Source organism: Fulmarus glacialis, unplaced genomic scaffold (assembly GCF_000690835.1).
Source record: "Fulmarus glacialis isolate BGI_N327 unplaced genomic scaffold, ASM69083v1 scaffold32530, whole genome shotgun sequence".
Lineage (NCBI taxonomy): Eukaryota > Metazoa > Chordata > Aves > Procellariiformes > Procellariidae > Fulmarus > Fulmarus glacialis.
Window position 1 is genome coordinate 926 of NW_009187695.1, and position 26319 is coordinate 27244.

The 26319-nt window shown below is 43.7% G+C and overlaps 1 protein-coding gene across 1 annotated transcript in view; it reads left to right on the forward strand.

Moving 5' to 3' along the window:
• Positions 1-1032: 1032 nt before the first annotated feature.
• LOC104075514 (mitogen-activated protein kinase-binding protein 1-like) overlaps positions 1033-26319 on the forward strand; it is a gene marked incomplete at its 5' end in the record, with an annotated part of 41455 nt that continues 16168 nt past the window's right edge. Inside the window, 16 exon segments of the mRNA XM_009576049.1 lie at positions 1033-1203; positions 3772-3909; positions 4750-4932; positions 6094-6254; positions 8553-8742; positions 9751-9897; positions 11062-11131; positions 11134-11242; positions 11354-11445; positions 11832-11957; positions 13680-13750; positions 14210-14331; positions 15589-15664; positions 17839-17950; positions 18537-18600; positions 21564-21689. Of these exon segments, the coding sequence (XP_009574344.1) occupies positions 1033-1203; positions 3772-3909; positions 4750-4932; positions 6094-6254; positions 8553-8742; positions 9751-9897; positions 11062-11131; positions 11134-11242; positions 11354-11445; positions 11832-11957; positions 13680-13750; positions 14210-14331; positions 15589-15664; positions 17839-17950; positions 18537-18600; positions 21564-21689 (1958 nt within the window).

Below are 26319 nucleotides of genomic sequence, written 5' to 3' on the forward strand. Positions count from 1 at the left end.
CAGTTGCTTGGCAAAGCTTTTGAACAAGACAATTAAAACATGCACAATTCTGAGTTTTTAAAGCTTTGACTTTTCATTGTCATCAGACTTGCCTCTCCCACACAATCAAATGACTTACTTAAAACTGATTAGAAAAGGTACCATTTTGCCGAGTTGCCATGGATATGTTATCTTGCAAGCTATTGTTTTGACAGACTTCAATGTGAAATCACGAGCAGGCTCTTGAGTAGGATTTGCCCATCAGGCACATTTTTGACCAGCATTTCAGCTCATCTTGTGCGCCTTGTTTTATTTTGGTCTAATAACAAACAATTAAACAAAGAATAGAATTGTCTGGCAGAAGGTGCTGGCTGAATTGGCATTGCTGAAGTATATGATCTTCTGTTTCTCTGGAGAACAAGCGTAAAACCAGAGGCTCTGTTCCTTCAGTGTCTTTTTCTCTGACACTACCTGCCCATACTCTTTCAGGCAGCATGCATCCGTGTGTTACCTTTGTGACAGAAGTGATGCTGCTAGCCTCCCAGAGGCCTCCCTCAAATGGTGTGTGATAGTTATCGCAACAGTCACGTCATGTTTTTGTGTGGCATGACCTGGCTTGGGATCTCAGATGTCCACGCTGTGCTAGGGGCAGAGGATGTGAGGGCCTTTTCCTTCACTGAGTCCAGAGATACGGTCTGTTACAATCCTTTTCGTGAGCTGGCTGTGAGTTCCCATTGCAAAGATCAGGGATGTGCATCAAAAGTATTGTTCTAGTCTCTGGCTGTTTTGTGAGTAGCATAAGAAAAGGATTAAAGCAGGGGAGATCGTATTAATTCTTTCAGACACCTGTTGAAATGCATATACTCCTTAGGTTGTCAGTATCAACCTGGGCTTTAAAGAGTCGAAGGAAGTGAGGTCTTACCTCTCACCCTATTGTGAATGCACCATCTAGACGTCTTTTTCCAAGCCCCCACATATTTGTGTGCTTCAATCTGTCAGAACTGACCTCGGGGGTTATGTTTCCTGTCCTGTGTCTGTTCTTGTCCCCTCCAGAGCGGACACATGCCAGCAGTTCGGGTATGGGATGTGGCCGAGCGAACCCAGGTGGCTGAGCTCCAGGAGCACAAGTATGGCGTGGCCTGCGTGGCCTTCTCCCCCAGCTCCAAGTACATTGTTTCAGTGGGGTACCAGCATGACATGATTGTCAACGTGTGGTCATGGAAGGTAAGTTCTCGGGAGGTTGGGTGGACCACAGGGTGTTGCTAAGTTAAAAAGAGTGGGCAGTCTGTCTGTAAACTATTTCAGTTCCATCTTGCTTTCTGCTTTTTTTTAATATTCTGTTGTTGTTTGGTTTTGACACTCATAGACACAGAGAAGTTTGGACGTGAGAGAGAGCTATGGTCCCTTAGGGAAGGTCTAAGTCACTTCAGTGAAGGGATATTCTCTATACTTGGAGGCATGTGACATCTTGCTGTCCAGACAGAAAAGGCTGGACTTTGAAACCTTGTCAAAGTCTTATGGTTTTTTAGAGGCTTATTAAAAACTGATTTATGAGGTTGAGGAAGGAAACTCTCATCAGCCAGGGATTTCTTTTATGGAGTAGTGGATGCTCTTGGCTTGTTTTGTTTTTGTTGTGTCAGGGTTTGTGATACTCTAATCCCATCCTTGATGATTGAGAAAGGGAACATAGAGAAAGCACAGTGGGTGAAAGCTGGTGGAGATCACTGTCTGCCACTGGATTGGGGCAGTACTCCGTGGAAACAAAACCCATGTCTTAGCCTCTAGAAAACATTTAAATTTGTGCTGTTTGTATATAAAAAAAGAAACATTTATTGTCGTAGACTTGGAGTCTTCTGTATTAATAAATGCTAAGCACTTATTCAGCAACTGCTACCTCTTAGGTGCTGTAACCCTCTCTAAAAGAGATGTGATTTAAAAAAAACTTCAATGCATCTGTTGCAGATGCAGCTTGTAAGTCTGTGCTCATTTAGTATGTTCTCTCTTCACCACATCTCCTGCGCTGTAATGTAAGCTCTCTCTGTTAGTTCCCTCCTGCATGAGCTGAAGTTTGACCTTGCTATTTTTTTGTATAGCGGAACTCTGTAGTGATAAAACCTAAGTGTGTTTGTCAGTGTTGAAAATCGAGTGCTCAGCCTTTTGGTTCTTTCTAGTTAAACAAATGAAAGTAGTGACTTGGAGATGGTCATAATGCATGGCATGTGTGGGTCTGAGTACAAGTAGCTTTGTTTTCCCTTGCTTATGCAGGTTTTTCTGTTCACTGTGGTCCTATTTATAATTATATGCATGAGAGCCTGTGAGGTAAGGATTATCTCACTCTTTTGTACTGAAGAACACATGCTCTAAGCATCTGCTCTGGACTGTGACTCTTGGGAGGTCCAGCTAGCCTCTATTTTGCAAGCTGGGTACCAAGACTAGAGACACTTTATCTGACCGAAGTCAGAGAAGACTAAGAGACCAAGATGTGAAAACAGATCTCCTGAAGCACTTTCCTTCACTTTTAACCACAACCCTTCTTCTGTCCACTGTGCTGCTGCTTTGGTTTCCCTGTTTTTCCTGGCTGGGAGACTTGGTCAGTCATTTGACTGTGATGGAAAAGAAAACCCCTGTTGTCTGTAGGGTCTCCTTGCTTCCCTAAAGAAAGGCCACAGCAACGATCCAGGTGTTGAGGTCTGGAAGGGCCCTAGGCCTTTCACTGTGCGCTGTCTTGAAAGAAGTTATGTTAATGGCAGTCCCCCTTGCTTTTCCCCCAGTCTGAGTTGCGGGGGTCCTCCATGGTGACGGTGCAGCAGCCTAAACTCCTCTATTGCTGGTTTCTTCAGTTCTGTCAGCAGAGTCTGATGGGGCCCTTGGAGTGATGTGGTTCGTGTGCTGAGGGCATTGCATTCAGAAGACTGGGAGCAACCAAGTCCCTAAAAGGAAGGGTAAAGGAAACACAGCGAGCATAAAAAGTGGTGCACTGTTGTCAACCATGTGCTGCATGGTTGAAAACCCACCACAGGCAGAGGGGAAAACTTTTTTATTCTCACTTCTACTAATCCCTGGGGAAAGGCAGGGGGAGGAAAACCGAGCACTGGAATTGTGGACAGGGAGCTCCTGCCATCTGACCATTCTGCTTGGGCAGTGTCCATTCCTGTTTTCTGTTCCTGCCGTGTTCTTCCTCCTTTCCTGAACTCTTTGATGTTTTGAGGTGCACATTAGAGATGTAGCAGATTTTGCTTTGTCCCTTCCAATACAGGCGTGGAATTTTTGTGTTTTGGGTCTTTCGATAAAGTGTCAAGTCTTTAAAGAGAAGAGAGAGTTTATGGAAGAACCAGTACTGTTTTCCCTGCGGAAAATACCTGTTCCCCATCTTGAGTTCCTTGCCCTCGTTGCTGCCTGGAGGCTGGGAGAGCTCCTCCTTGTGCTGGCCTACAAATGCTTTTGCTGTTTAGAAAGGGAAATGGGTTTGCTCGGAGCTCCCGGTGATTGTGAAACCAACGTGTTTGTCATGGCTCAGACAGCAAGTTCCTGCAGGCTCTAGTGCCTGCTGATTTGTTATAGATCCTAGTCAATGTGGAAATGGATCTGAATGTAAATGTGAATTGTACTATCTGCCAAATCAATGCTCCCAGCTAATGCTGGGGAGGTTGTATTCAGGGATGAATGGGGAATAGTTTGGGCCTTGTCTTTTCCCTGCTGCAGCGTTTGTACTGGATATGTGCCTGTAATTGAAATGAGTTTCCTTTGCTTCTGAGCAAAGAAATTAAGCTATCTAAACAATTATGTTTCCAGAAAAACATTGTAGTGGCAGCCAACAAAGTCTCAAGTAAAGTGACAGCCGTGTCATTCTCGGAGGACTGCAGTTACTTTGTCACTGCTGGAAATCGACACATCAAGTTCTGGTACCTGGATGACAGCAAAACCTCCAAGGTGAGAGAAGGTGCATCAAGACCAAGCTGTGAACAGGCATTTCCATCTTATAGCAGGGTGGATTTTGCCCCAGTGAGCTGTGGGAAGTGGGAACTGTTTGATTTTGCTGGCATTCAGGGATAGCCCTCCACCCCTGGCTCTCAAGTCTCAGTCTCCCTATGGGTTGGTAGCACCAAAAGGCACCAAAAGCTTGTCTTATCCTGTGCTGAGTTAGGGGCACAGCTCTTGGAGTTGTAATAGCAGCATGCTTGTTCTTTAGTAGTCACGTATACAAAAAGAGAATAAAAACTAGAGAAGAGCTGCAGTCATTGAACAACTTGGAGCACAGAGGTGGGGTGAGCTGTTTGACGTTGGTATGAGCATCTCAAAAGATTGTGAGTGTTATTTTGAAGCATGAGCTAAAGTGTTTAAACTTTTAACTGTTTGATTCTTCTCTGGGGAACAGAATCCACATACGATGATTTTTCTGTGTGCTCATGAACAGATGTTCCTACTTCGTGCTTGAACCCTGCTTTGGCATTTGGTATAAATTACAGATTGGCCACGGAAGGGTTATTCTTCCAGTGATTGATCTGCTGTCTCTGGGTCGTATGTTTGGATGCGCAGTTTTGGTGGCACTAACAGTGTTCTGTTCCACTGATGTACTAATACTGATGGTCTCGATACGCTATACAACCAATGGGTCTGCAGCAATTAAAACGTGTTACTACCTCTCCTTGTAGGCTGATTGCAGCCCTCTTTCTTTAAGGCACTTCAGCACCCAAGGGTTGATGTTCTAAAAAATGTCTGTCTGCCTGGAGTGCCTTGCTCTGTTTCTAACAAACTGTTTTTTATTGGTAGGTCAATGCTACAGTCCCCTTGCTAGGTCGCTCGGGATTGCTTGGAGAACTGAGGAACAACTTCTTTGCGGATGTGGCGTGTGGAAGGGGCAAAAAAGCTGACAGCACATTCTGTATCACATCCTCAGGCCTGCTCTGTGAATTCAATGAAAAAAGGCTGCTAGACAAGTGGGTGGAGCTGAGGGTGAGTTTTACCTCCTCCTGTCCTGCAATATTTGTGCCTGCTGAAGCAGAGCAGGAACAGCAAATAATAAGGGCACTCAGGGAGTGCAAGCTGACCACCAGCAGTGAAAGTCATTGGGCCTCTGCCACTTTGTGATTTACTCTGGAAGGCCAGGCAAAAATAGCGTTGCTTCTTGGCAAAGGGATTTTATTAATCATTGAGGCTCTTTCATTCTCAAGCCTCAGTGTTACAGCTACTGCCCTTCTGGCAAAGCAGTGTCCTGATGTAGCTTTGGCAACCACTGTATAGTCCCTCCTGGCTTGGCCTGGACAAGTAGGACTTCTAGAAGGATTGTGATTTCTGCCTACTCTGCGGTGTCTTACTTGGCTTGTGCATCTCAAATGCGGGTTCCCAAGGTGCTAGTTGGTTTGGCTATTCTAAACCACCAGGTTGGCCCAGAGTTAAGAATTTGATCCTGCTTATTTTCCTTTCAATTGAATGTAAGATGCCCACCTGAAAGGATCCAGTGTATTAAAATCAAGGGAAAAAAATCTTTCCACGCTTTCACTCAAGTGAAATGCCTCTTCTTTTCTTTCCTTTCCTCTCTAAAATCTGCCTTTCACTCTCGCTCAGAATACAGACAGCTTCACAGTAAGTTGGAAAAAAGTTTTGCATTGAACTCATCCCCTTATCACCATACTCCATTTTGTACCATTTTCTGCCATTTGTACAGATCCCAGTGGGAGGGGGAAGAAAATCCATTTTTTTCTTTTCTTATCCCCTTGTGACAGGTAATGTATTGACGTGCTAGTACAGGGTGAGGTGCTGCTTGCCTGCCAGTGGTGCTGAATGTCACAGAGGAACAAAAAACAATGTTAGGAGTAAGTCTCAGCTGGAGCAAATGTGTAGCTCTGCTGACCTCCCGCCACAGTGAGTGGCAGAGGGACTGGGCTTTTTCCTTAACCACTTGGAATCTGCAACGGACCTTGGCTGGGAAGCACCTCAGGAAGGAAAATTGGATTTTTAGGCTTTTCCTTACTCCCAGGGCTCGACTTCACTTCAGCTCTTCTGACCATGACTCCTTTGTCTGTCAATTTGCCGTTCTCCCTGTCGTGTGTCTGGTGACCTTTGAAGTGAGAGCGCATTGCTTATTCACCTTCTTGTGTGCTGTGTCCTCCTCAGACCACTGTGGCAAACTGCATCTCTGTGAATCATGACTACATCTTCTGTGGCTGCGCTGATGGCACCGTGCGGATTTTTAACCCTCTGAACCTTCACTTTGTCACCACACTGCCGAAGCCGCACTTCCTGGGAACAGACATCGCGAGTGTGACCGAGGCCAGGTACCATGGAGAGGGTGGGAGGGAGCAAGGGAGGCTTGTTGGGGTTAGAACTGTTCCCCAGACCTTTGCCATCTGGAGCGTGCTCTTTTTACGGCTTTAAATTGGCAGCCTGTTGCAGATCTCCCTGAGTTGTTGCAGCCTTGCCTTGCGTGGCTGGGCTACAGCCCAAAGCTGGTTGCTGGACTACACAGCATATCTTGCTCCTCATCTCCCTGGGATTGCTCAGGTCTGGCGGCCTTTTGACGTTGGTTGCTATGAGCAAGCAGGCAGAGGGCACAGGATGCTCTGGCACACTTCAGTTGTTCCTGTATCATGGAATATCCTTTGCTTATCACTGGTAAAGGCTGAAGACTTGACTCTGTAGCAATATAATGTTGCTAAGAGATGCCCAGGCTCTCATGGGGCACTTTTTCAAAGGCTCCCTTGCAATCTTTTATAGACCCAAATCTCCTACTATTGTCTGTAGTCTTTCTTCTCCTTCAACTTTGTGCATTCTGTTGTCTTATTTTCCTATCTTGGTCCAATATCTTCTGCCTGGGGTCTCTATTTCTCGCCTTCTGAGATGGGTAATGTGATTTCCTTACAGTTCTGTCTGCCAGCTTGCAGAGGCTTATGATAGAGAAAACCCTTCATGTGTTGCTGTTTGCTAATCCTGGTTGGAGGCTTTCCCAATCTTCTGTTGCCCTCTTTCACTTCTGTCACTAGTGGGGAAAGAAATCCAAAGGTATACGAATCCAGCCATCATTCCACTGGATATCTGGAGTTCCCACGTCTGCAGATACATAGTCTTTTTTTGGTGTGTTTTTTTTTTTTTTCTTTCTTTTCTTTTTTCTTTTTTTTTTTTTCCCCTCTTGTCTCAACAGGTTTTCTATAAACTTCTCTTGGGAACTTGAGGTAAAGGTTCAAACAGTGCACTGTATAGTCCTCCTATAGATCGGTGGGAGATAATGATATTCCAGTAAGGAAGCTGGAAAATGAACTCTCTCAATTTAAAATGTTACCAGTTTCTGGTAGTGCTAAAGCCAAGCAATTGTATACATGGACCCTTTATAAATACTCTCTGTGCTCTCATGCATCAGTTGAGCAGAAATATTCATGTGATTCTTAAACATGCATTTATAGCGCTGATTACAATCTTAACAACAATTTTTTTTTATTACTTCCAAAGAAGCTTGAAAACACAGGACTCCTTATATTCCCATGCATGCCAGAGCTTCTCTGTGGGATGCCAGTTGCCCGCAATGAACTGCCCACAACTGTATCAATGACTTGATTTTTCGATAGGATCTGGGCTGTGCTCTTCCAGCCCTCAAAGCTTTGCACTTGCAGAAGCAGATCTCCAATTGTCTGGTGTGCCACATGCGCTTTGGCCCTCATCCCTGCATCTCCATCAGTCCTTTTAAATTACCTGCTCTCAACACCCGGGCACTCTGGCTATAATTATCTTATTTGATACCATTAGCAGCATTGTGGGATGGCTGTGTTCACCTCAGGTCAAAAGAGCAGCTCCTTCTTTACATGCATGGCAGCAGGACTTAACAGAGGACTCCTGTAGAGGAGATACAGGGTTCACATGGCGTGATCTTGGCCTAACCTGGGGAAAGGGATGTTTCCTTGTTCTGCGGAATTCCTCTGTTTTTAAGTTTGCATCAGAGACCTTGCCAATCTAGAAAGGACTGTACGCATCTGCAGTTGCCCATCTCATGAGCTGCTGCAAGCAGCACCAAGCTGGCCTGTGTGTGGGGTGGGGGTGGAAGGGAAGCACGTCAGAGAAGCAGCCGCTGTAATGAATCATTCCTTTGTCCCTTGTGCTGGTGTGCTCCTGTCTTTTGAGTGCAGTACTCTTCTGCTTGGTCACACACAAGAGCAGTTCCTGCAATCAGTAAACAAAATATAGTACCCACCAAAAGATGATCCTCCCTCCCCTTTGTTTTGAGATTATTTGACTTGGATTTTACTACCTGGTTATGCAGGGGTAAATGATGATGATCTCCAGTGATGATCAAGTGTCCTGTTTGGTCCTTCTTCAGGGAAAGTCAATCGCCTATCTGTGGTGGGACTCTGGGTTGGATGGCAAGCAGAATGACTTTTGCCATGGGACTTTCAGGCTTCTTTTGGGACTGTGGTTGTTCAAGAGACAGGTCTTCCCAGCCAGCTACTCTCTCTACCTATATATGTCACAGCACATTGTTCACCTCGCCAGCGCCCTGTGGAGAATCTGAGCTCTCACGCTTCCGCTCCTTGCTCTGGCTGCAAGAGAGCGCAAGTTAACCAGGCTGTTGTTCTCTCTTTGTGCAGTCGTCTTTTCTCTGGTATGGCTGATGCGAAGTATCCGGACACGATTGCCTTGACCTTTGATCCCACCAACCAGTGGCTTTCCTGTGTATACAATGACCACAGCCTGTATGTGTGGGATGTCAAAGACCCGAAGAAAGTGGGCAAGGTGTATTCTGCTTTGTACCACTCTTCCTGCGTGTGGAACATTGAGGTACGTTGTCTGCAAACAAAAGTGTTGGATTACGAGTTGCAGCTGAGGAAGTCATCTGAAGAGCTGCCAAATTTGAATGCAAACACTTACTGCAGAGAGAAAGAATTGACTCAGATTTCCTCCTGTGGTTAGTGTGGTTGCTACGGGGCTTGAGTTGGAGCTGGGAACAGTTCTTTGGCTGCACTGTAATGGCTGACCAAATGCATTAGATGCAGTGTGTTACTGGAAGAAAAATCTCACCATTAAAAGGTGAGAGGTGGGAGAAGGAGCAGAACTGGACAACGCTGAATGCAGGGGCTCCTTTCACAAAATGCACAAGAGTTTATTTGAGGTCTGCGGTGAGCAAGTGCTCCAAAGTCAAAGGAATGAAACAAGTGATAAGATCTCAACTCTGATTCTTCTTAACCTGTTTACCAGGACGTCAGGAATTAGCCTCTCAATTGGCTGTCATCTTCCAGTCTGTCTAGTTGGCTTTCCCTCGGAGGGACAGAGGGAAAGAAAGGAGGTATAGGAAACAATGTAATTGTTAATGTGTTGAAATATGTCCAACAGTGGTCAGGAAAGGGGGAAGTGGAAAGAAAGTGGGAAGAGGTTGAGGACTCTTTTGTTATTATTTATTAATTGCATCTCACCCTTTCCTTCTGGATTATAAATTGACAGTAGTAGTTGAAAGTTGCAAACAACAGTGCAAGGTGGTTTTTGTAGGGTCATTGTTGTGTGGTCTTTGAGGTACTCTCTTTGAACTATTAGAAACAAAGGACGCTGGCTTGCTGCATGCTTCTTAAGGAGATGTTCTACATTCAGGGAAGCTCAGTGAGCAGTTGTTTGAAGTGAATATGAAGCTCTGGTCTGCAAACAGGTTTTCATTAGGAGAACTGGCTGGCTCTCGCCTTTACAAAACAGGGAAGACAGCCCTTTTATCTCAGTTTGTTTTGAAACTTGCTACCAGTGTCTAGGATGCCAGGTGCCAGGCAATCTCATTCAGAGGTTGATTTTACCTGCCCTTAGATGTATCCGGAGGTGAAGGACAACAATCAGTCATGCCTCCCCCCTGGTTCTTTCATCACCTGCTCCTCTGACAACACCATTCGTCTGTGGAACACCGAGAGCTCCAACATTCATGGCACAGCCCTGCACCGCAACATCCTCAGCAATGTAAGATCTCAGGTTTTGATCACCTCTCTGCCCTTGGGGTTGCTTTTCCTCATGCACAGGTATTCCCAAGTTAAGGCCCAAACTTCTTTGGATCTCTAAGTCAACACAAGCTTCTCTGCAAACAGAGCGCAAGTCTGGTAAAATGTATGAACCTGAAGAAACGTGAAGGGAGTATCAGGTGGAAAGACAGTTTGTCTGAAATGGCCCTGGGGACTATTGCTTTTTCCATAAACCGCCCGAGGATTCGACAAGCTTAGTCTCTTCCAAAATGGCTCATGCCATATGCTTCAGGAGAGCTGTTTCTCTTTTTCTCCATCTCTGTAATGTGTAACCACTTTAAGATTTGTGTGGAAAAGGTGCATCAAATGAGGCAGAGGTTTGGGAGAATTGAGTGAGAAACAGTTTACACTCACTTCATCTATATAAGAGGGAGGATACTCATACAGAACAGTGATTACTTATGGATATTTGCTTCCGTTCTCAGTTGTGTTGGAAGATCCATGGCACAGCAGCCCTGACCTGCCTGTTCTCAGCAATCTGCTCATGGTGGGAAAAGCTCCTGCTTTTTCTGTCATTTCTCAAAAGGCATGGGCTGACTTTTGGATGATCCCTAGAAGTCTTTCAGATGGGGAATCTTTTGCAAAGGGTCGTCGTGAGACACAGCTGTGCTGTGTCCTACGTTGTAATCACTAATCCCAGAGCTTGTCTGTTGTGCGGGAGATGCTGTTAGTTTCTAGCTTGACGGGGGAATCTTTTGCAAAGGGTCGTCGTGAGACACAGCTGTGAAACTTTCGTCCTACAATATGAAGGGGCTGAGTGCTTGCTCCTAGCTAAAAGATCCCACCAATTACAGCATTACTGCCAATGAAGTGTATATGTTGGCCAGGAACTAATCCCAGAGCTTGTCTGTTGTGCGGGAGATGCTGTTAGTTTCTAGCTTGACGGGGGAATCTTTTGCAAAGGGTCGTCGTGAGACACAGCTGTGAAACTTTCGTCCTACAATATGAAGGGGCTGAGTGCTTGCTCCTAGCTAAAAGATCCCACCAATTACAGCATTACTGCCAATGAAGTGTATATGTTGGCCAGGAGCCCAGTTTCTAAGGCAGGTGCTTCACTTTAATATTTTGTAACTAATTAATATTTCCGGGTGTATTGTATCCCCAGGACTTGATGAAAATCATCTATGTAGATGACAACACTCAGGTACTTCTGGACACTGATTATAACTCAGCAGGACAGACAAAGCTGATGCACAAGTGATGGATACGAAAGTGGGGATACGCACTGTCTGTGTGAGTCCCAGTGGGGAGCATCTGGCCTCAGGGGACAGGATAGGCACTCTCAGGTAATCCTGTAGAGCTTCTTGTGCAGATTGCGGGCTGGGCAGGCATGAGAATGAAAACTAGGTCTTGCTAATTTTCTTAAACGTACTGAAATCAGCCATGTTGTGTCTTAGGATATATGAATTACAGTCTCTGAGGGAAATGCTGAAGGTGGAAGCCCATGACTCTGAGATCCTATGTCTGGAGTACTCCAAACCTGACACAGGTAAATGCAATTGAGCTTCTTCCCTTTTGCATATGAATGTACTGTTGAGCAAGTCAGAATGTCCAGCCACGGTATGTCAGAACTTTCAGTGGTGAGCTACTCCTGGATTTCAGAGCAGGCTTGTAGCGTTGGGCCAGTAGAGCCAGACTTTGAAAAAGGCTTCTTTCTCATACTTTTCCTTGGAATATTGTAGGTTGAGATTGAAACTTCTTCTGTCTGTTATTATAGTGTGAAATCCAGGGGCGTTCCTTTGTGTCCGTCCATGCAGTTAGCTATAGTATAATGTTTTGTCCCTAAGATGACTTGAGAAGCTGTTTTAAAATAGTGACTGGAAGAGCAAATGACTTTTTAGTAATGGTCTTGCACTCTTTTTAACTTTCTGATAGGCTTAAAGCTCTTAGCTTCAGCCAGTCGGGATAGATTGATTCATGTCTTGGATGCTGGAAAGGACTACAGCCTGCAGCAGACCCTGGATGAACATTCTTCTTCCATCACTGCTGTGAAGTTTGCAGGTAGAGAATCATGGCCTTCCTCCAAAGCTGGATTTGAGCATTGCTGTTGTTCCATTGTGGCTGTAAAGTAATTTTAACTGCTTACACACTGGGTTAGGCTAGGCTGAAGTTGCCGCTGCTTTTTTGTCATCTTCTGTAGCTGCGGTCCTAACAGAAGGTGATATTTGACAATACTTGCCTTCTTTTGCCTTTTGTTTTTTTCTCCTCTCCCTCCTCCCCACTCAAAAAACCTCTCCTGATTGAAGTCCTCAGCATTTCTTTGGAAAGCTGTTTTCTGTAATGATTTACTCCCTTTAACTGATGTCAGATGGTTACATCCTGTTCTTAGTGAGGAGAACTGTGGAACAGTCATCCTCCAAAAAAATCCCCAAACCCCAAACAATTTTGGGATTAGCTAGTCACAAGTAAATTTGTCATTGCAAACCAGTGTAAGACTTTGCATTTATGGTAATAGAGCACATTGCATCCCTGGCACTCAGTTGCTGCTGATGGTCAGACATCGGTGTGGTGTGCTATTGTCGGCGAAGAACAAGGGTTGGCTGCTCTGCCAGGGAGCCAGTAGCCGAGGGTGACAGGAAGGCAGGCAAAGGTAGTGGCCTCACTGGCAATGGGAAAGTCCTACAGTACCTGAACAAGGTAGAACAGATCAAGTCCAGTGACAGTAACTAGATCCAGCCAGTAATCCAGATCACCAGACAAATCCATAGTGATTAGACAGGTCAGGATCAGTCTGGAGACAGTGAGTAGGGTCAGCCATAGTTCAGTGCCTGCCAGGCAAGCCCATAGCAGCAAGGCAGGTTCAAGTTCAAATCGGGAAGCTAAGTCCATGGGTCAGGGTCAGGATTCGGATCAGCAGGGTACGTGGCCAGGCACAGGCGTGGCTGCAATGCTGCTGCAGCGTAGCTCAGTTGGGGTTCAAGGATGAGAACCTCCGCTTGAAAGTAGCTCCCAAGTGAAGAGCAGGGACCTTGCTGAAGCTTCATAGTAGAGGCTACCTGAAGCCGCTGTGAGGCTTTTTCAAGTTTTTTCTCAAGGAGCTCCAAGGCCAGCAAAAGTTTCTCTGACAGGTCTGTCTTATCAGTGAGCTGGCCTTGAATGCAGCCAGCGAAACTCCTAGGAGATGAGGGAACTGCGCTCGAGGCCCTGGCAGCGAAGGCCTTTGTGCTAGTCTGAGCTAAGTGCAGCCCTGCTCTGGGTGCAGTTCAAGCAGACTTGTGTGATATTGGATCCATTTTCATTGCATGGAGTTTTATCAGGCGTTGCTTTGCTGAACGAGCAGATGAGTTACAGAAGAGTGCTAAGGGAAGAAGGAAAGCCTGATCCTGCTGTAAGAAAGGGCAGCAAGGAACATGTGACTGACTGAGGACTGAAAAGTGCCTATTGCCTGTTTTCAGCTCATACTGAGTGTGAACCCATCATATTGCCACAGAGTGCTGTGGCACATAGAGAATAAGCACGTCAGCGTACTATTGGGGGAGAAGACAGAATTGCATCCTAATCTGTTGTGTAAAGCCTCTGTATGAAGGCCTCATGCACTCTGAGCATTAACAAATTCTGTCCCTGAGAAGGGGCTTCTGTTTTGCTGCAGCATCCTGCTGCTTAGGTAGGAGTCAGTCTTAGCTAATCAGGACGGAAATAAATGAGCAGTGATATAAATGGAAACACTTCCTCCACCTTGTATTTGTGTTTATCTTTTGATCGGCTCCTGCCTTTTTGTTCCAGCCAATGATGGAAAAGTACGAATGATAAGCTGTGGGGCAGACAAGAGCATCTATTTCCGCACTGCGCAGAAGGTAACCGTATTACAGCTTTTTGTACACTTCTTTTTAATAATCTCTCCACAAAGCAACTACTTTAAAGAATGATATCAGAGTTTCTGTATGAGCTTGTTGCTATTTTAGCCTCAGTGTCTCCCACTGACTCAATGCAAGAGATTACATATGGAGAACTAGTTCTGTGAAGCATGCAGCTGCTCCCAGCCTGACCTCTCCCAGCAAGATGCAAACCATATCTTAACAGATACGTTAGGATATCTGCTTTTCTTTTGCTGCCAGGGCTGTTGTGAGGAGTGGTGAAAGAGTATGGGCTGGAGAGGAGTTCATTGTGCCTCCAGTCCCAGCTGCTCCCAGCGGACCTGGTTAGTGGGAAGGGTTGGTTTGTGCTGGCTGTGTGAGAGAACTCATCTGTATTTAAAAGTTCGTAATAATGGGTTAACTACTTGATTTTGACGTGGTCTTTACCCACATGCTTAGACAGGAGAAGGGGTTCAGTTTACCCGAACACATCACATTGTTAGGAAGACCACTCTGTATGACATGGATGTGGACCCCAGCTGGAAATACGCAGCTATTGGATGCCAGGATCGTAACATCAGGTTAGTTTACTTCTTGTCTTGAAAATATTTTTGCAGTCATAAATGAGTTGGCCAAGGCGGCCGCATCTCCATCATTGTTCCTCTAGGTTCTTTGACACAGCATTTTCAGACAGATCTGAGGCCTCACCTCACACTGTGTGAGGTTGAACTCTGCCTTTCCCCCTGCTGATAAAAAGTTGTGGATATATGCAAATGCCCATGGGACTCTTGGCTTCTCGCTGGGTTGCTCTGTAAAGCAAAGCCTTTCTACTTGGAGAGCAAGTGTGCCTTCCTCGGCACATCATTGAGCTGTGGGGCAAGAATTTCTGCTCTGTGGTAATTTTTGCTTTTAAAGGTATGTCTAGTGAGAAACTGTGAATAGCTGGGACTGTAGGAACCTAAAATTGAGCTAAGTATGACTGTCTTTGGACAAGTGGAATCCACTCTCTGCTCCCTTTTTATCCATTTCTCCAATCTGTCTGCTTCTACCTTCAAAGCAAAGGAGACTCTCTGTAGTTATGTGTCTCCTCCTGTTGTATCTGGGTGAGATGCCGAGAGTTTTGGTCATAGCTAAATACCACTGTTGAATGTAGTTAGGTTTTGTATTCAAATATAAATAAAGGGTCTTACTCTCTCAACTCTTTCCTTTAGTGTGAAGGAACCACAGGTATTTTTATAGCAGGGAGGACTGACTGAGGCTTGTAATAACCATTAGCCATTACAAGGTATGGCAAGGTTTTCTCCCTCCCATTTGACCTCTCCTTCAATGCCATGATGCTATACTTGTTTTTGATTATCGGCTTGAGAATCAAGCCTCAATTTTAGTTCAGATAATCCGCTTGATATCATATCATCCAGTCTTGGGCCCCTACATTACTTCCAAGGTTGTTTCGTGAACCATTTAAATGATTGGTGGTTATAGTTCATAGAGGTCAGTTTTCTCCCTCCCATTTGACCTCTCCTTCAATGCCATGATGCTATACTTGTTTTTGATTATCGGCTTGAGAATCAAGCCTCAATTTTAGTTCAGATAATCCGCTTGATATCATATCATCCAGTCTTGGGCCCCTACATTACTTCCAAGGTTGTTTCGTGAACCATTTAAATGATTGGTGGTTATAGTTCATAGAGGTCATTTCTCTACTTCCTGTGGCTTGGCCCTGTTCCCTATATCTCGTGTGGAATGAGGAACAGAAAGAGAAGAGGATCCTGGTGACAAGAGCCGCAGAGCAGTACCTGGGCAAAATGAGCAATCTTGTCTTATGTTGTCCCCTGCAGGGTTTTCAACATAAGCAGTGGGAAGCAGAAGAAGCTTTACAAAGGATCCCAAGGTGAAGATGGCACCCTCATCAAAGTAAGCTGTTTTCTTTCTTTCTTCCCTTTTCCTTTTTTCCAGCTCTTCTGAATGCAGCTCAGGGCTAAGAAAATGAAATACAAATCTGAACACTGGAACTTCCCCCGCCCCCTGCTTGCTCCATACTTTGTCCCTTATCCTGCTGCTGCTTCCTCTTACCTCCATCCTTAAGGGCTAGTGATGTATTTGGGTTCCATCAGGCTAAAACAGGAAAAGAGTCAATGAATGCTGAAGTTGATCTATAACTTCTTTCTCTGTCCTGTTTCTGAAGTGAGGCACAGGCCCGTGCTGTAAAAGCAAGTAGAACCGCACCGGTATCTATCAGGAGATTATTTAGTCCATTTACTTTAATCCTTCACTTTCTGCTCCAGAGAGCTCATTCTGGCTTTCTTGACTATTTTTGTTAGGAGTTTTAAGGTGGAGCTGCCTGTTGATCAGTGTTTGAGAAATCTGTGGTTGCCAGAGGGCAAATACAAATGAAACTCTTTATGAGTTGATGAAATTAAGTAGCATCTGCCCTGAAAAGCCCGTATCCTTCAGGTCTTGGAGTGCTGGACAAGCCTGGTACTGCTTAGAGACTGAGTCTGTTCATGTTTCCCACCTGCTGAGTGCATCCAGGCCTTGGGGTAGGGTAGCACACCTGCTTCTGCCACCATCCTGGGCTTCCCCTGGTAAACCAGGTGCATTCAAGATTCAGCATTAAGAGTGATGCCAGCACATTGGGATGTGGAAGAATTGCATTCTTGTCTTTAAAGGGGGAAGACCGATTTACACAACCAAAATATCTCTCAAGTTAAGTTGCCAAACAAGCTTCTTCATGGCATTTGTTTTCACTGATAATTTTTCTACTTTTTAAACCAAATATTTCTGCACAGGCCAGCAGTATTATTGATGGATGTAAATAACTGGGTAAAAGGGGAGAGGAAGGCAAACAGCTTTGTTCAGTGTCACCTCTTCTGTTTTACAGAGAAAGATAAGTTCTCTTTCTCTTTGCCTATTATAATTCCTACAAAGTTTTTTGTAAGCCAGAGTAATAAAAATGAAAAATTGATGCTACACTTTATTGCTGGTAAGCTCAGGAGCTTGATTGTATCTTTCTCAGACCACAAACCATGAAATGTTGCTGGGAGCTGGATTTTTTGTTTTTAATATCCTTTTATGTTTTTCGTTTTTTCATGTGTAGCTGAAGTGGGGAATCTCAATTATTTTTAATGTTGCTTTGTTCATTTTTAGGACAGTTATGTAACCAAGGGATTATGGTTGTCTCTGGAATTTAAACTTTCTTGGCATGTTGTTCTGAGATGGTAATATACATTGCAGTTTAACAAGTAGAACCCAAACAGTGACATGCAAAGCAAAAGATACAGCAACAAAGTAAACATAACCAAAAAAATTATCATTATTTAAATACCATGTTTCCCTCAAAACCCAGACGTTTTCACTCTCAGTTCCTTAAAGTTTTACAAAGGACAAAGCAGGACGTTTGGTGACAGTAGCTGTATTTGCTGTGTAGTGCTGCTTTAGATCTAGTGAGGCATTTGGAGGGGGTTTTATATTTGGTCCATGATAAAGCAACAAATGGGTGTATGGCAGGGGGGGAGCGGGGGTGGGGAACAACAAACAAAAAAACAACCCAAAAACAGGAGTTGCAAATGCTGGAGATTTGACAGTGTCATTATCAAAGACAATTTCTCTGTAGTGTTGAGTTCTTTTTTGGTTTCTCTCCTCAAGATTTCATCTTTTAATATTTCACTTAACTCTGTCAGCTCTGATTTTTTTTTTTTGTGTGTGTGTGTGGGGTGTTTTGGTGTGCGTGTGGTTTTGTTTTGTTTTGATCTTAAGATAGAAGAAAGTAAGAACCCAATGGTTAAAAGGAGGTAGGAGAGAGAGGTATAAGTCTGTCCATTGATGGTGGTGCCTTCACAGTCATGAAGGCGTTTATTGTAAGCGTCTTCAGTCTCTGGTTAGGTTGGACTGAGTTTTAACACTTCAGTCATTTTGGAGATTTGTCCTGGGATGCTGGATAGCCTGGTGCTCAGTTGGAGTCCTATGGGAGCTACTTGCATTTTATGCTTTTAACTACTATGACTGTCTTGGGTATTCTGGACCATTTTCATGCAGTTTGAAGGCACTTTCTCACCAGATCTTTGCACTTCTCTTATCTCCTAAACCAGGTGCAAACAGATCCCTCTGGTCTTTATATTGCAACCAGTTGTTCTGACAAGAACCTCTCCATCTTCGATTTCTATTCTGGCGAGTGTGTTGCAACCATGTATGGACATTCAGGTAAGGCACGGAAACTTCTGGAAATGCGTTTTTTCTGCAGATGACTATATAGCAGGGTCTGATACTGGTCAAAGCTTTCTGAAAGTTCCTCCCCACCAAAGTTTACCCAATGGGTATTTTGGAGTAGGTTATGGTTGGATGAAGTGTAATAGCTTATTTCATTGCAATTTCAACTTTTTTCAGACGTCATTTTGCATTGCAAAACGCAAGCACACACCTGCCTGTCAGGCCATGTATTTGTTTACACAGCTTTTCTAATAGTCTATAAGGTAGTCTGTGTTTTTTCAGCATATATTAAGTTCATTATGATATACCCTCAGATCATACAATGCAGGGGCTATTCTATTATAAGCAAAAAGAGACTTGAGTCTTTGTGCTTATTTTGCTGTGGGATAACCTTTCTATGTCAAGCCTAGATTCGTTGTTAAATGGTTATTGTATTTGGGGCATATTGATCTGTGTAGTGTGTTGGCTTTAATCAGAATTTGAGTTGCTGAGCACAGATACGCTATTTGGCTAATGATCCCTTCTGCCCATTGGAATAATTCAGGGAAGGTTTTTTTTTCTTGTGCTTTATTTCACGCAGAGATTGTAACCGGGATGAAATTCAGTAATGACTGCAAACATCTGATCTCTGTTTCTGGTGACAGGTAAGAGAGCTTTGCTTGTTTGTAATATCGGCTTATGCCATCTCACACTGGATTTAAAGTGTGTCCTGAAGGAAGGTAGAATTTTTTTTTTTTTTTTTTCAATGAGGGATGTTTTATGAATTCCAAAGAAACCTCAGAGCTTTCTGAATCCTAAATGTGTGCTGTTGGCAAAGCTCACAGAGCTTATATTATCCTTCCATGGAATGAGACGCCCATGTGAAGTACTTCCCTTGTGGTTTTCTGAGTGCAGGTACTATTCCCTGCTGGAAAGGAGACAGGGATGTGGCCTGTTTCCTTACCAGCCTTCAGGTCTGTGATGTAATGCTTGTGATATTCTGACCAGTGGTGCCAAAACTTCGTCTTACAGTACTCCTGTTGGTGAGGTTTCACCAGGTGAATGAGCCTGTCTAGCGGCAAAAGGGACAGGCCTGTCCCCACTCTGCTCCTGTCCATATGGTCTTCTTCCCCACTCCCCTAGGTCAGCTGTGGTGCGGTTGACCCCTCATTAAGCTGATTCAGGTCACTACATCAGCACCCCCCCAGCTGAGTTTTCTGCTGATTTAGTGAGCTAAATCAGCTCACCAAAAGCTTAAGTAATCACCAGACTGAGCCCAAGGGGAGAAGGAGAATACATACCTAATGTGATGATTGTAGAGGTGAGTGGACCCACTACTTCTAGAATCAGTGAATGCTTAAATCAGCTGAACTGAATAAAATTTTTCCTTTGAGAAAGATGGTTCCTGGAGTGCTATTTCAAGGCCAGAGCAACCCAGATTTTCTCTTTATCTTTTCTATTAATAAACCACAATTGAGCCGGAAAAAGAGTTTTAGAGGGTGAGTTGTTACAGAACATACAATATATTACCTTAAATTGTACTGGTTGGTTATTTCTGTCTTTCAGTACAAAGTAAATAATTTGGTTTTCCTCTTTCTTTACCTTTCGTGTGTGTAAATAGATTAGGGGAAAAGTTGCAAAAAAAAAAGTGTCCTTTTGCTGTGAATTTCTGATAAATTCCAGAAACATGGATGGTTTGAGGTCCCCAGTGATTCTTGTGATTTAGTGCAATGTCCCCTTGTTGACCATTTCCATGAGTGAAAGGGTCATTTTCTTCACTAAGGGTGTGGAGGAGGTGGATGAGAAGTGAGGAAAGGATTCATGAAGAACTTCTCTGTAAGGAGAGGAGAAAGCATGTTTTTCAAAGGAGAACAGGGAAAATAGTCTGTTCACACACAGCAGCATGTGCAAAGAATAAAACTGAGACTAGAAAGAGAAATGGAGATGGAGAAGGGCACAAGGATTGGGAGACCATGTGAGAAAAGTACTGCAAGGAAAAAACAAAAATGGCAAGGAAAAAAAAAAAAGCAGCAAAAGGGGTAGGTGGGAGCATGCTTCTGTAGAGCTTTGTGTTGAATGTTAATGTATTTACAAGTTCATACTGTTTGCTGCTTATCTCTAGGTTTGATAGCTGTGGGGGTGGGATAAATGAACAAGCCAGATTTGCTTTCTGAATTTTGTTTCCTGCTTTTCAGTATTTTCTTAGCAGCGGATTATGGTTGCTGTTACGTTTGAGAGAGCCGCTGCTTGAAGGGAAGCAGCTGGCTGCCCCTGGGTTGCCATAGTTCCCAGATGCAGTGCCTCACCACTTTCTCCTGGCTGAAGAGCTGGGGTGGGAGGATGACAGCGTGTTCACTGTTGATGGGAAGCGTCTGTGTCTGTATTTGACTTCAGTAGCTGGGAGTGACGCTCCTGAGCTTTATCACAAAGGGAGTGGCACTGGGGGCAAGAAAGGAATTTTTAGTTTTCTATTAAAATCTCCACAGACTGCAAAGTGGGGTTTATGTTTTCTTTGTGTGACATGGAAATAAAGCCTTTTAAAATGTCTTCTCATGAGAGAAAAAAAATGGAGAAGATGCAGACATTCAGGATCCTGATGCTTTTGGCATTTGCCTCAGGTCCAGGAGACCAAAGTTCATGGCCATTGTTCAAAATGGCAGAGCAAATGAATTTTTTACAAACCAGCAAGGAAGAGGGGAAAACCCCTCGTTGAAAACTCCTTGGAGTACCTGTGAGTATGGTGGCACTGATGGGTCTTGAAGAACTTGATTAAATCCTCTTTGGATTCCAAAGTAGTGTGCAAGATTTTATAAATGATAGTAAAAGCACCACCTCTGTTTCTACATCAGTGTAAGTATACCCAGCTAGACAGGAAAGATGGGTGAGATGAAAAGAATTAGTTAGCGCTGAGGTTAAATTTCAAAGAAAACGCTGGACATTTTACTTTCTAGTAGCTGAAAATGAGATACAGTATTCTCTAATGTGATGAGGAATTTCTTTTTTTTTTAAATTTTTTACCCAGATTTCTGAAGAAAATGAGACCAATGAGATCACACTGTTTCTTTCTCTCGCTTAAACACTTTTGAATCCATTGACCAAATTCATTCAAATTCCTTAAAAGGTTCCTGGAGGGAGTCCAAATGAAATATTAGGACCCTGACTGCAAAAAGTACTGCCACATAAGCTTAACCATTACTACACCACAGAGACTCCATGGGATGGTGGGCATTAGGAAGGCCTTGCCCATGGGGGTAATCAGAGGCTGCAGCTTAGCCCCTGTTAGAGGATACAAAGGACATCTGTAGGCTCCACTTATCCTGCTGGCCATGGAGGACTTGTTATGGCATTTCCTTCAACAGCTGGTCAGATAGTCAAATAAAGGTATAGGATCGGAGATGAGTCTGTGCTAATCTCTCTGCAGTTGCTCTCGCCCACAGGCAGTCTTTGCCAGGCAGGTTTTACCTTTTTGTCATGAGGCTTGTGATGGGATTGAGTTTCTGTGAAGCTGTTTCTGTGTGTGTCTCTTCCCACCACAGACAGAAGGGCTCGTTTACCTCTGCAGTGGGAATTGATAATATCAATAAACTGAACTGAGACTTGACCCCAGTCTCATCTTTCCCTCTTTCAGCTGTATCTTCATCTGGCGTCTGAGCTCAGAGATGACCATCAACATGCGACAGCGACTGTCTGACATGAAGCAGAGAGGGAAGCAGGCAGAAAAGTCTCCTCCGCACAAGACAGCTGGACTCATGAGGTGAGCAGAGTAGACTGAGAAGAGGTGGCTGGCTTTGCAGGGTTTAATGTGAAAAGTGTGGCGCTGGGATTCAACTGTAAGGTTTCTGTTGTCTTCACTGATAGTGTCTTCCAAAAGTTCCCTTACTCTTCTGTTGGATTTGCCATGGTTTTTCTGCCCCGCTTCTCTGGATATAGAAGCCTTACTGTGATCTTCCAGACAGACTTAGTGTTGCTTCACTGATTGCAATGTGTATGCAATGCCCCTTGTGTCTTAATTTAGTTTAATGATGTAGTCAGAAACTTTAATAAGCAGTTTACCTAGCAATACTGAGGCTGGTACACGGCATCCCACCAGGAGAGCCTTGCTCCTTCACGAATAAAGTTCTCTGGATCTGGGCTGAATGCAATTTAAAGGCTGTTTTCTGCAGTGTCAGTACTGAAGTATACCTGTGAGCTGTGTGAGTTTGCCATGTTGATCATAATTCTGGAAGAGTCCTTACAGTTGTGCTGTTTCTTTGTTAACTATTTTCCGGAGGCTTTGAAAAAGGTCACCTAAAAATAATTATAATATAAATAATAAACGTAAAAATAATTTCCATGGGAAAAGTTCTTGACAGCTAAATCATATTATTATTTTTTGCTCGGTAAACAACGTATCTAAAAACAAACTACCACAGCCTGCAAACTGAATAGATCTAAAATTATCTGGTGACCTTTCTTTAAAAAGTGGTGCTTAAACACAGACCCTGTTTTTAAACACAAGAGTGACAGGGGATTATGGATTATTAGTGTAATGTATTTGGTTTCTCTGTAGTTAGTAAGTAGCTGAGACTAGTTTGACTGTAAGCAATGCAGGAGAGAGTCCTGACCAAGCTGATATAGGATCAAAGTGGGGGGAAAAAAGGATAAACACAGATTTTTTTTTATTTTTTTTTTTTTTATGCTATGTCCCACAATTTTCCCCCTCCAAATGACTACAAATTGAGTTCTGGATATAAAAGTGCCAAAGCATTGAAGGACTTACCACACTGGTTATTAGAGTATCACAGGGACCTTCCCACTCCCTTTGGTAGCAAGTAATGTTGAAACAAGTCTGTCTGCATAGTTTCATTTGGGAAAGTCTTGATCTGTTCATTCTTGAAACGAGTTTTGTCTAATAAGTGCTTTTGGTAATGATGCTGGGAGAACTCAGGAAGCCTTTTTTCTAGCCAAAATTCTGGAGCTGTCAAGCAATGTGCTTTTTATAGCAGACTCTCCATTATTCCAGCAGCTGCAGCCTTACCCTACCGAGGCTCAGCCTGTGACAGATAATCCCAGTCCTCTTCTGTATGAGGTGATACTTGTTTCCGTCACAGACGGTTGCTGAAGGGCGGTGTTAGTGCCACGCCAAGCCCAGCACTTTATTAAAGTTGTTTGGTAACCTCTTTGCAAGCCTGGGATCTACTTGTTTGGTCAGCGTTGAAAGCTTGTTTTCAGTTTTGATCGACTGCTGTGGTCACTGGAGATCAGCAAAGATATAACTCCAGAGCTTTTGGATTGGGACTGAATATGGAGGAAGAGCCTATTGGACCAGCATTATTGAGGTGGGAGAAGAAAAATTAATGGACTTGAGTAAGATTGGTTTTCTAGATGCCCTGTACCTGTTCTGGTTGTGTTTCCAAAGTCTGTCTATATAGGTTGCAGTGGAGACTGGGGTTGCACCTTGTGGTATAAAACTGTTGTCTCAAAATGACTCACGATAGTGTAAGAAAGGTCCCTGCCTGGTGATATGTCATTTGTTCTACGATATTTTCTTTAGAATGGTATTGCTAGAATGTTGTGGGGGTAGTAATGCATTCTCCTAGTTTCATAGTATGAATGTATGACAAGATGAATAATCAAAATGATACTGGGGAAACAAAACTGAACTGAGGACGTAGTGGGGAGATGAAGATTTCCAATTCAGGACAGTGCTGTCTCTATCCAGCTGTGACTGGCAGGGCAGGGATTGGCCCAGGAGAATAACATCTGGAGCGTAAAAATGCCTTTCTGGGTCAAACCAGTGCTTCGTGAAGCCCAGTATTCTGCCTGTGACAGTGGCAATAGAAGATACTATTTAGTGAGACATTGTGTGAGCCTTGCTACATGGACCTTTGTGGTCCATTCGCCTCATACTCAATTGTTGTATCAGGGAGGTTAGGAGGTACATCTCTGCCTGTTCCCTTTAGTATTTGGTCAGTGGACCCGTTGTCCACTGAATTTGTATAAATCCTTTTTGAACTTTGTAATAATTGTCTGCCTCTGCAGCCTCCCGTGGTGACAAGTTCCAGGAGTTCACTGCTCTCTGTGGAAAGAAGGACTTTTTTGGTCTCTATTAAGCGACACTCCTGCTAGTTTCGTTGAAAGGTCCCTGTTTCTGAATATTGTTAGCTTTGGTGAACTATAATTCTGCATCCAGCTACCTGTAGTCCCCATGGTTTTGTAAACCTCTATCATAACCTTTCTCCGTCCAGCCTTCTCTCCAAACTGAAGAGTCCCAGCCTTTTCAGTCCCTCTAAAAACTTCTAGAGACACTAAAGTTTCTCCTCTGAAGGATTTCTCTGACTCGCCTTTATGGGACATTGGATTATTTTGGAACTGATCTGACCTGTATGACCCACAGTTCTCCATAGTGCCCCTGAGAGCCTTTCAGTTCTGCCTCTGGTTGTGATAATTGGAGATGTGTGCTTTTCTCTCATCTGCTGAACATGATGAGCTTTGATTATTTGAGATAATAGAACTTGTACTCAGCTGATATCGCTGGTACATCTTGGTTTTGAGGCATTTATATTTTCAGAGAAGTAACCATGTAAAGGCCTTTTAATACAGTTTTGATTTTGATCCAAATATGCATTTATTGTTTAGAAAAGCTTGTCTCAAATTTTTGGAAGGGAATTTTTAAATTGATTTTACTGTGGAATGTTTGCAGGGCTTATAGTCATGTTTTAGCTGAGTGTTTACATTTTTTCATTTTAATTTTAAAAGTCACTTTTTCTGTGACTTCCATTGAAGCTTTAGTATAAATAGCAGGAGATAGAAATGTTATCCAAATTAAATTGCCTAAAACTAATATATGTATGCCGAAGAAGTACTGTGTGCCCTCAGATATATTTGGAAAGAAGAGCTTCTTATCAAATTCTCAGTGAGGCTTTGGTCCAGTCCAGGCAAGCTGTGCGGTTTCCAGGGCTCAGAATGGGGCAGGCTTTTGATGCCAGATCAGAAGTGGTGCCCGAGTCTGTGCTGAACTACTGCAATTACAACGCCAGGGAAACTCTGAAGTCAGAAGCACTGTGATCTTTCTGTGGGGAAAAGCAGGGTAACTTTCTTTTAAAACTCTTAGGCATTTGGGGGGGGGCGGTGGGAGGCAATCTGCTAGTGATCTCTACCACATAGGATGTTAACAGTTTCATAAATAGGCCCCTAAAGCTGAGGGTTTAAGTAGCACAAGATCAGAGTGGGAATGCTGACAACATACCTCTTTAAATGGATAGTTGCCATTCTTGTCTGTTTTGTTTTGTTTTAAGAAAAGAAAGAAGAGCTGAATTCAGGTCATGCAAAAGAATACAGAGTACCTAATATCAGGTGTCTCCATAAAGACATGTGGCACTTTTAAGTCTACATATGTGTTCTGAAGACTTTCTAACTGAAGGTCCTTCTCTGCCATTGACCCTGTACTGGCAGACCCTTCAGAAACTGGGAGCTGAAGTGTAACTGACTCTGCCCATCCATACAGAACAAGACCCAGGCATGGTACTACAGTGGGATAGTTCCTCAGCAAAGGAAGAAGACAAGAGAAAGGACAATTAAAATCCTTGCTCTGAGTCACATGTATCATGAGAATTGGACATGTCTGTACATGCTATTCTGGAATAGCTACTCTGAAACATTAATTCTGGTATAATGATGCTTTGCTGGGGTTTGGCTTAACCTGCTCTCAGCAAGCAAAACCCAGAAGTCTTATTCCTTCGCTTTCAGAATGCTCTTGTGTGGTGCTTATTTGGAAGCAGCTCCCGTGCTTGAAACCTCACCCTACATGACTCTGAACAAGAATTGAGGAAGAGCATTGAGGACATGTGTGCAAGAGAGGGGCTTAGAAGAAAATCCAAAGTACATAGAGGAAGGCAGGAAAAGAAAGGAGAAAGTCGTAAAGCCTGAATTGAGGGATTGACTTGGGCAAGCACATCAGTTAAAACACTCAAGACCTTGTGAATCTAGGTTTCATTTTCAGGAGTATCTCAGTTTCAAGTCAGTGGGCCTAAGATCCTTTTGAAAACCTCATTCAGTTATCTCCCTTCAAGTCACAGGACTGAGTTTGAAAAGCGTATTTGAGTTGTAAAAAGGAGGATGTGGAAGGGGGACATGAGTTTTTGCAGGGATAATGCAAGATAGCCTTACATTTGTATCAGAATACATGTGACTTCATAATTTGTTTGGCACTTCCTGTGAGGTATGAAAAAGCGCCCATCTGACTTCCAAAATATGTTTTGTATTCTCTTACTCAGCTCCTTTGAGGATATTGGAACGTACTTTTTTCCCCCCTTACTAATTTTGTCAGTCACCATGTGACGGGCAGAGGCCATCTTTCTATTTGTAACATAAAACACATTGATGGCAATCCTCCCTCCTCCATT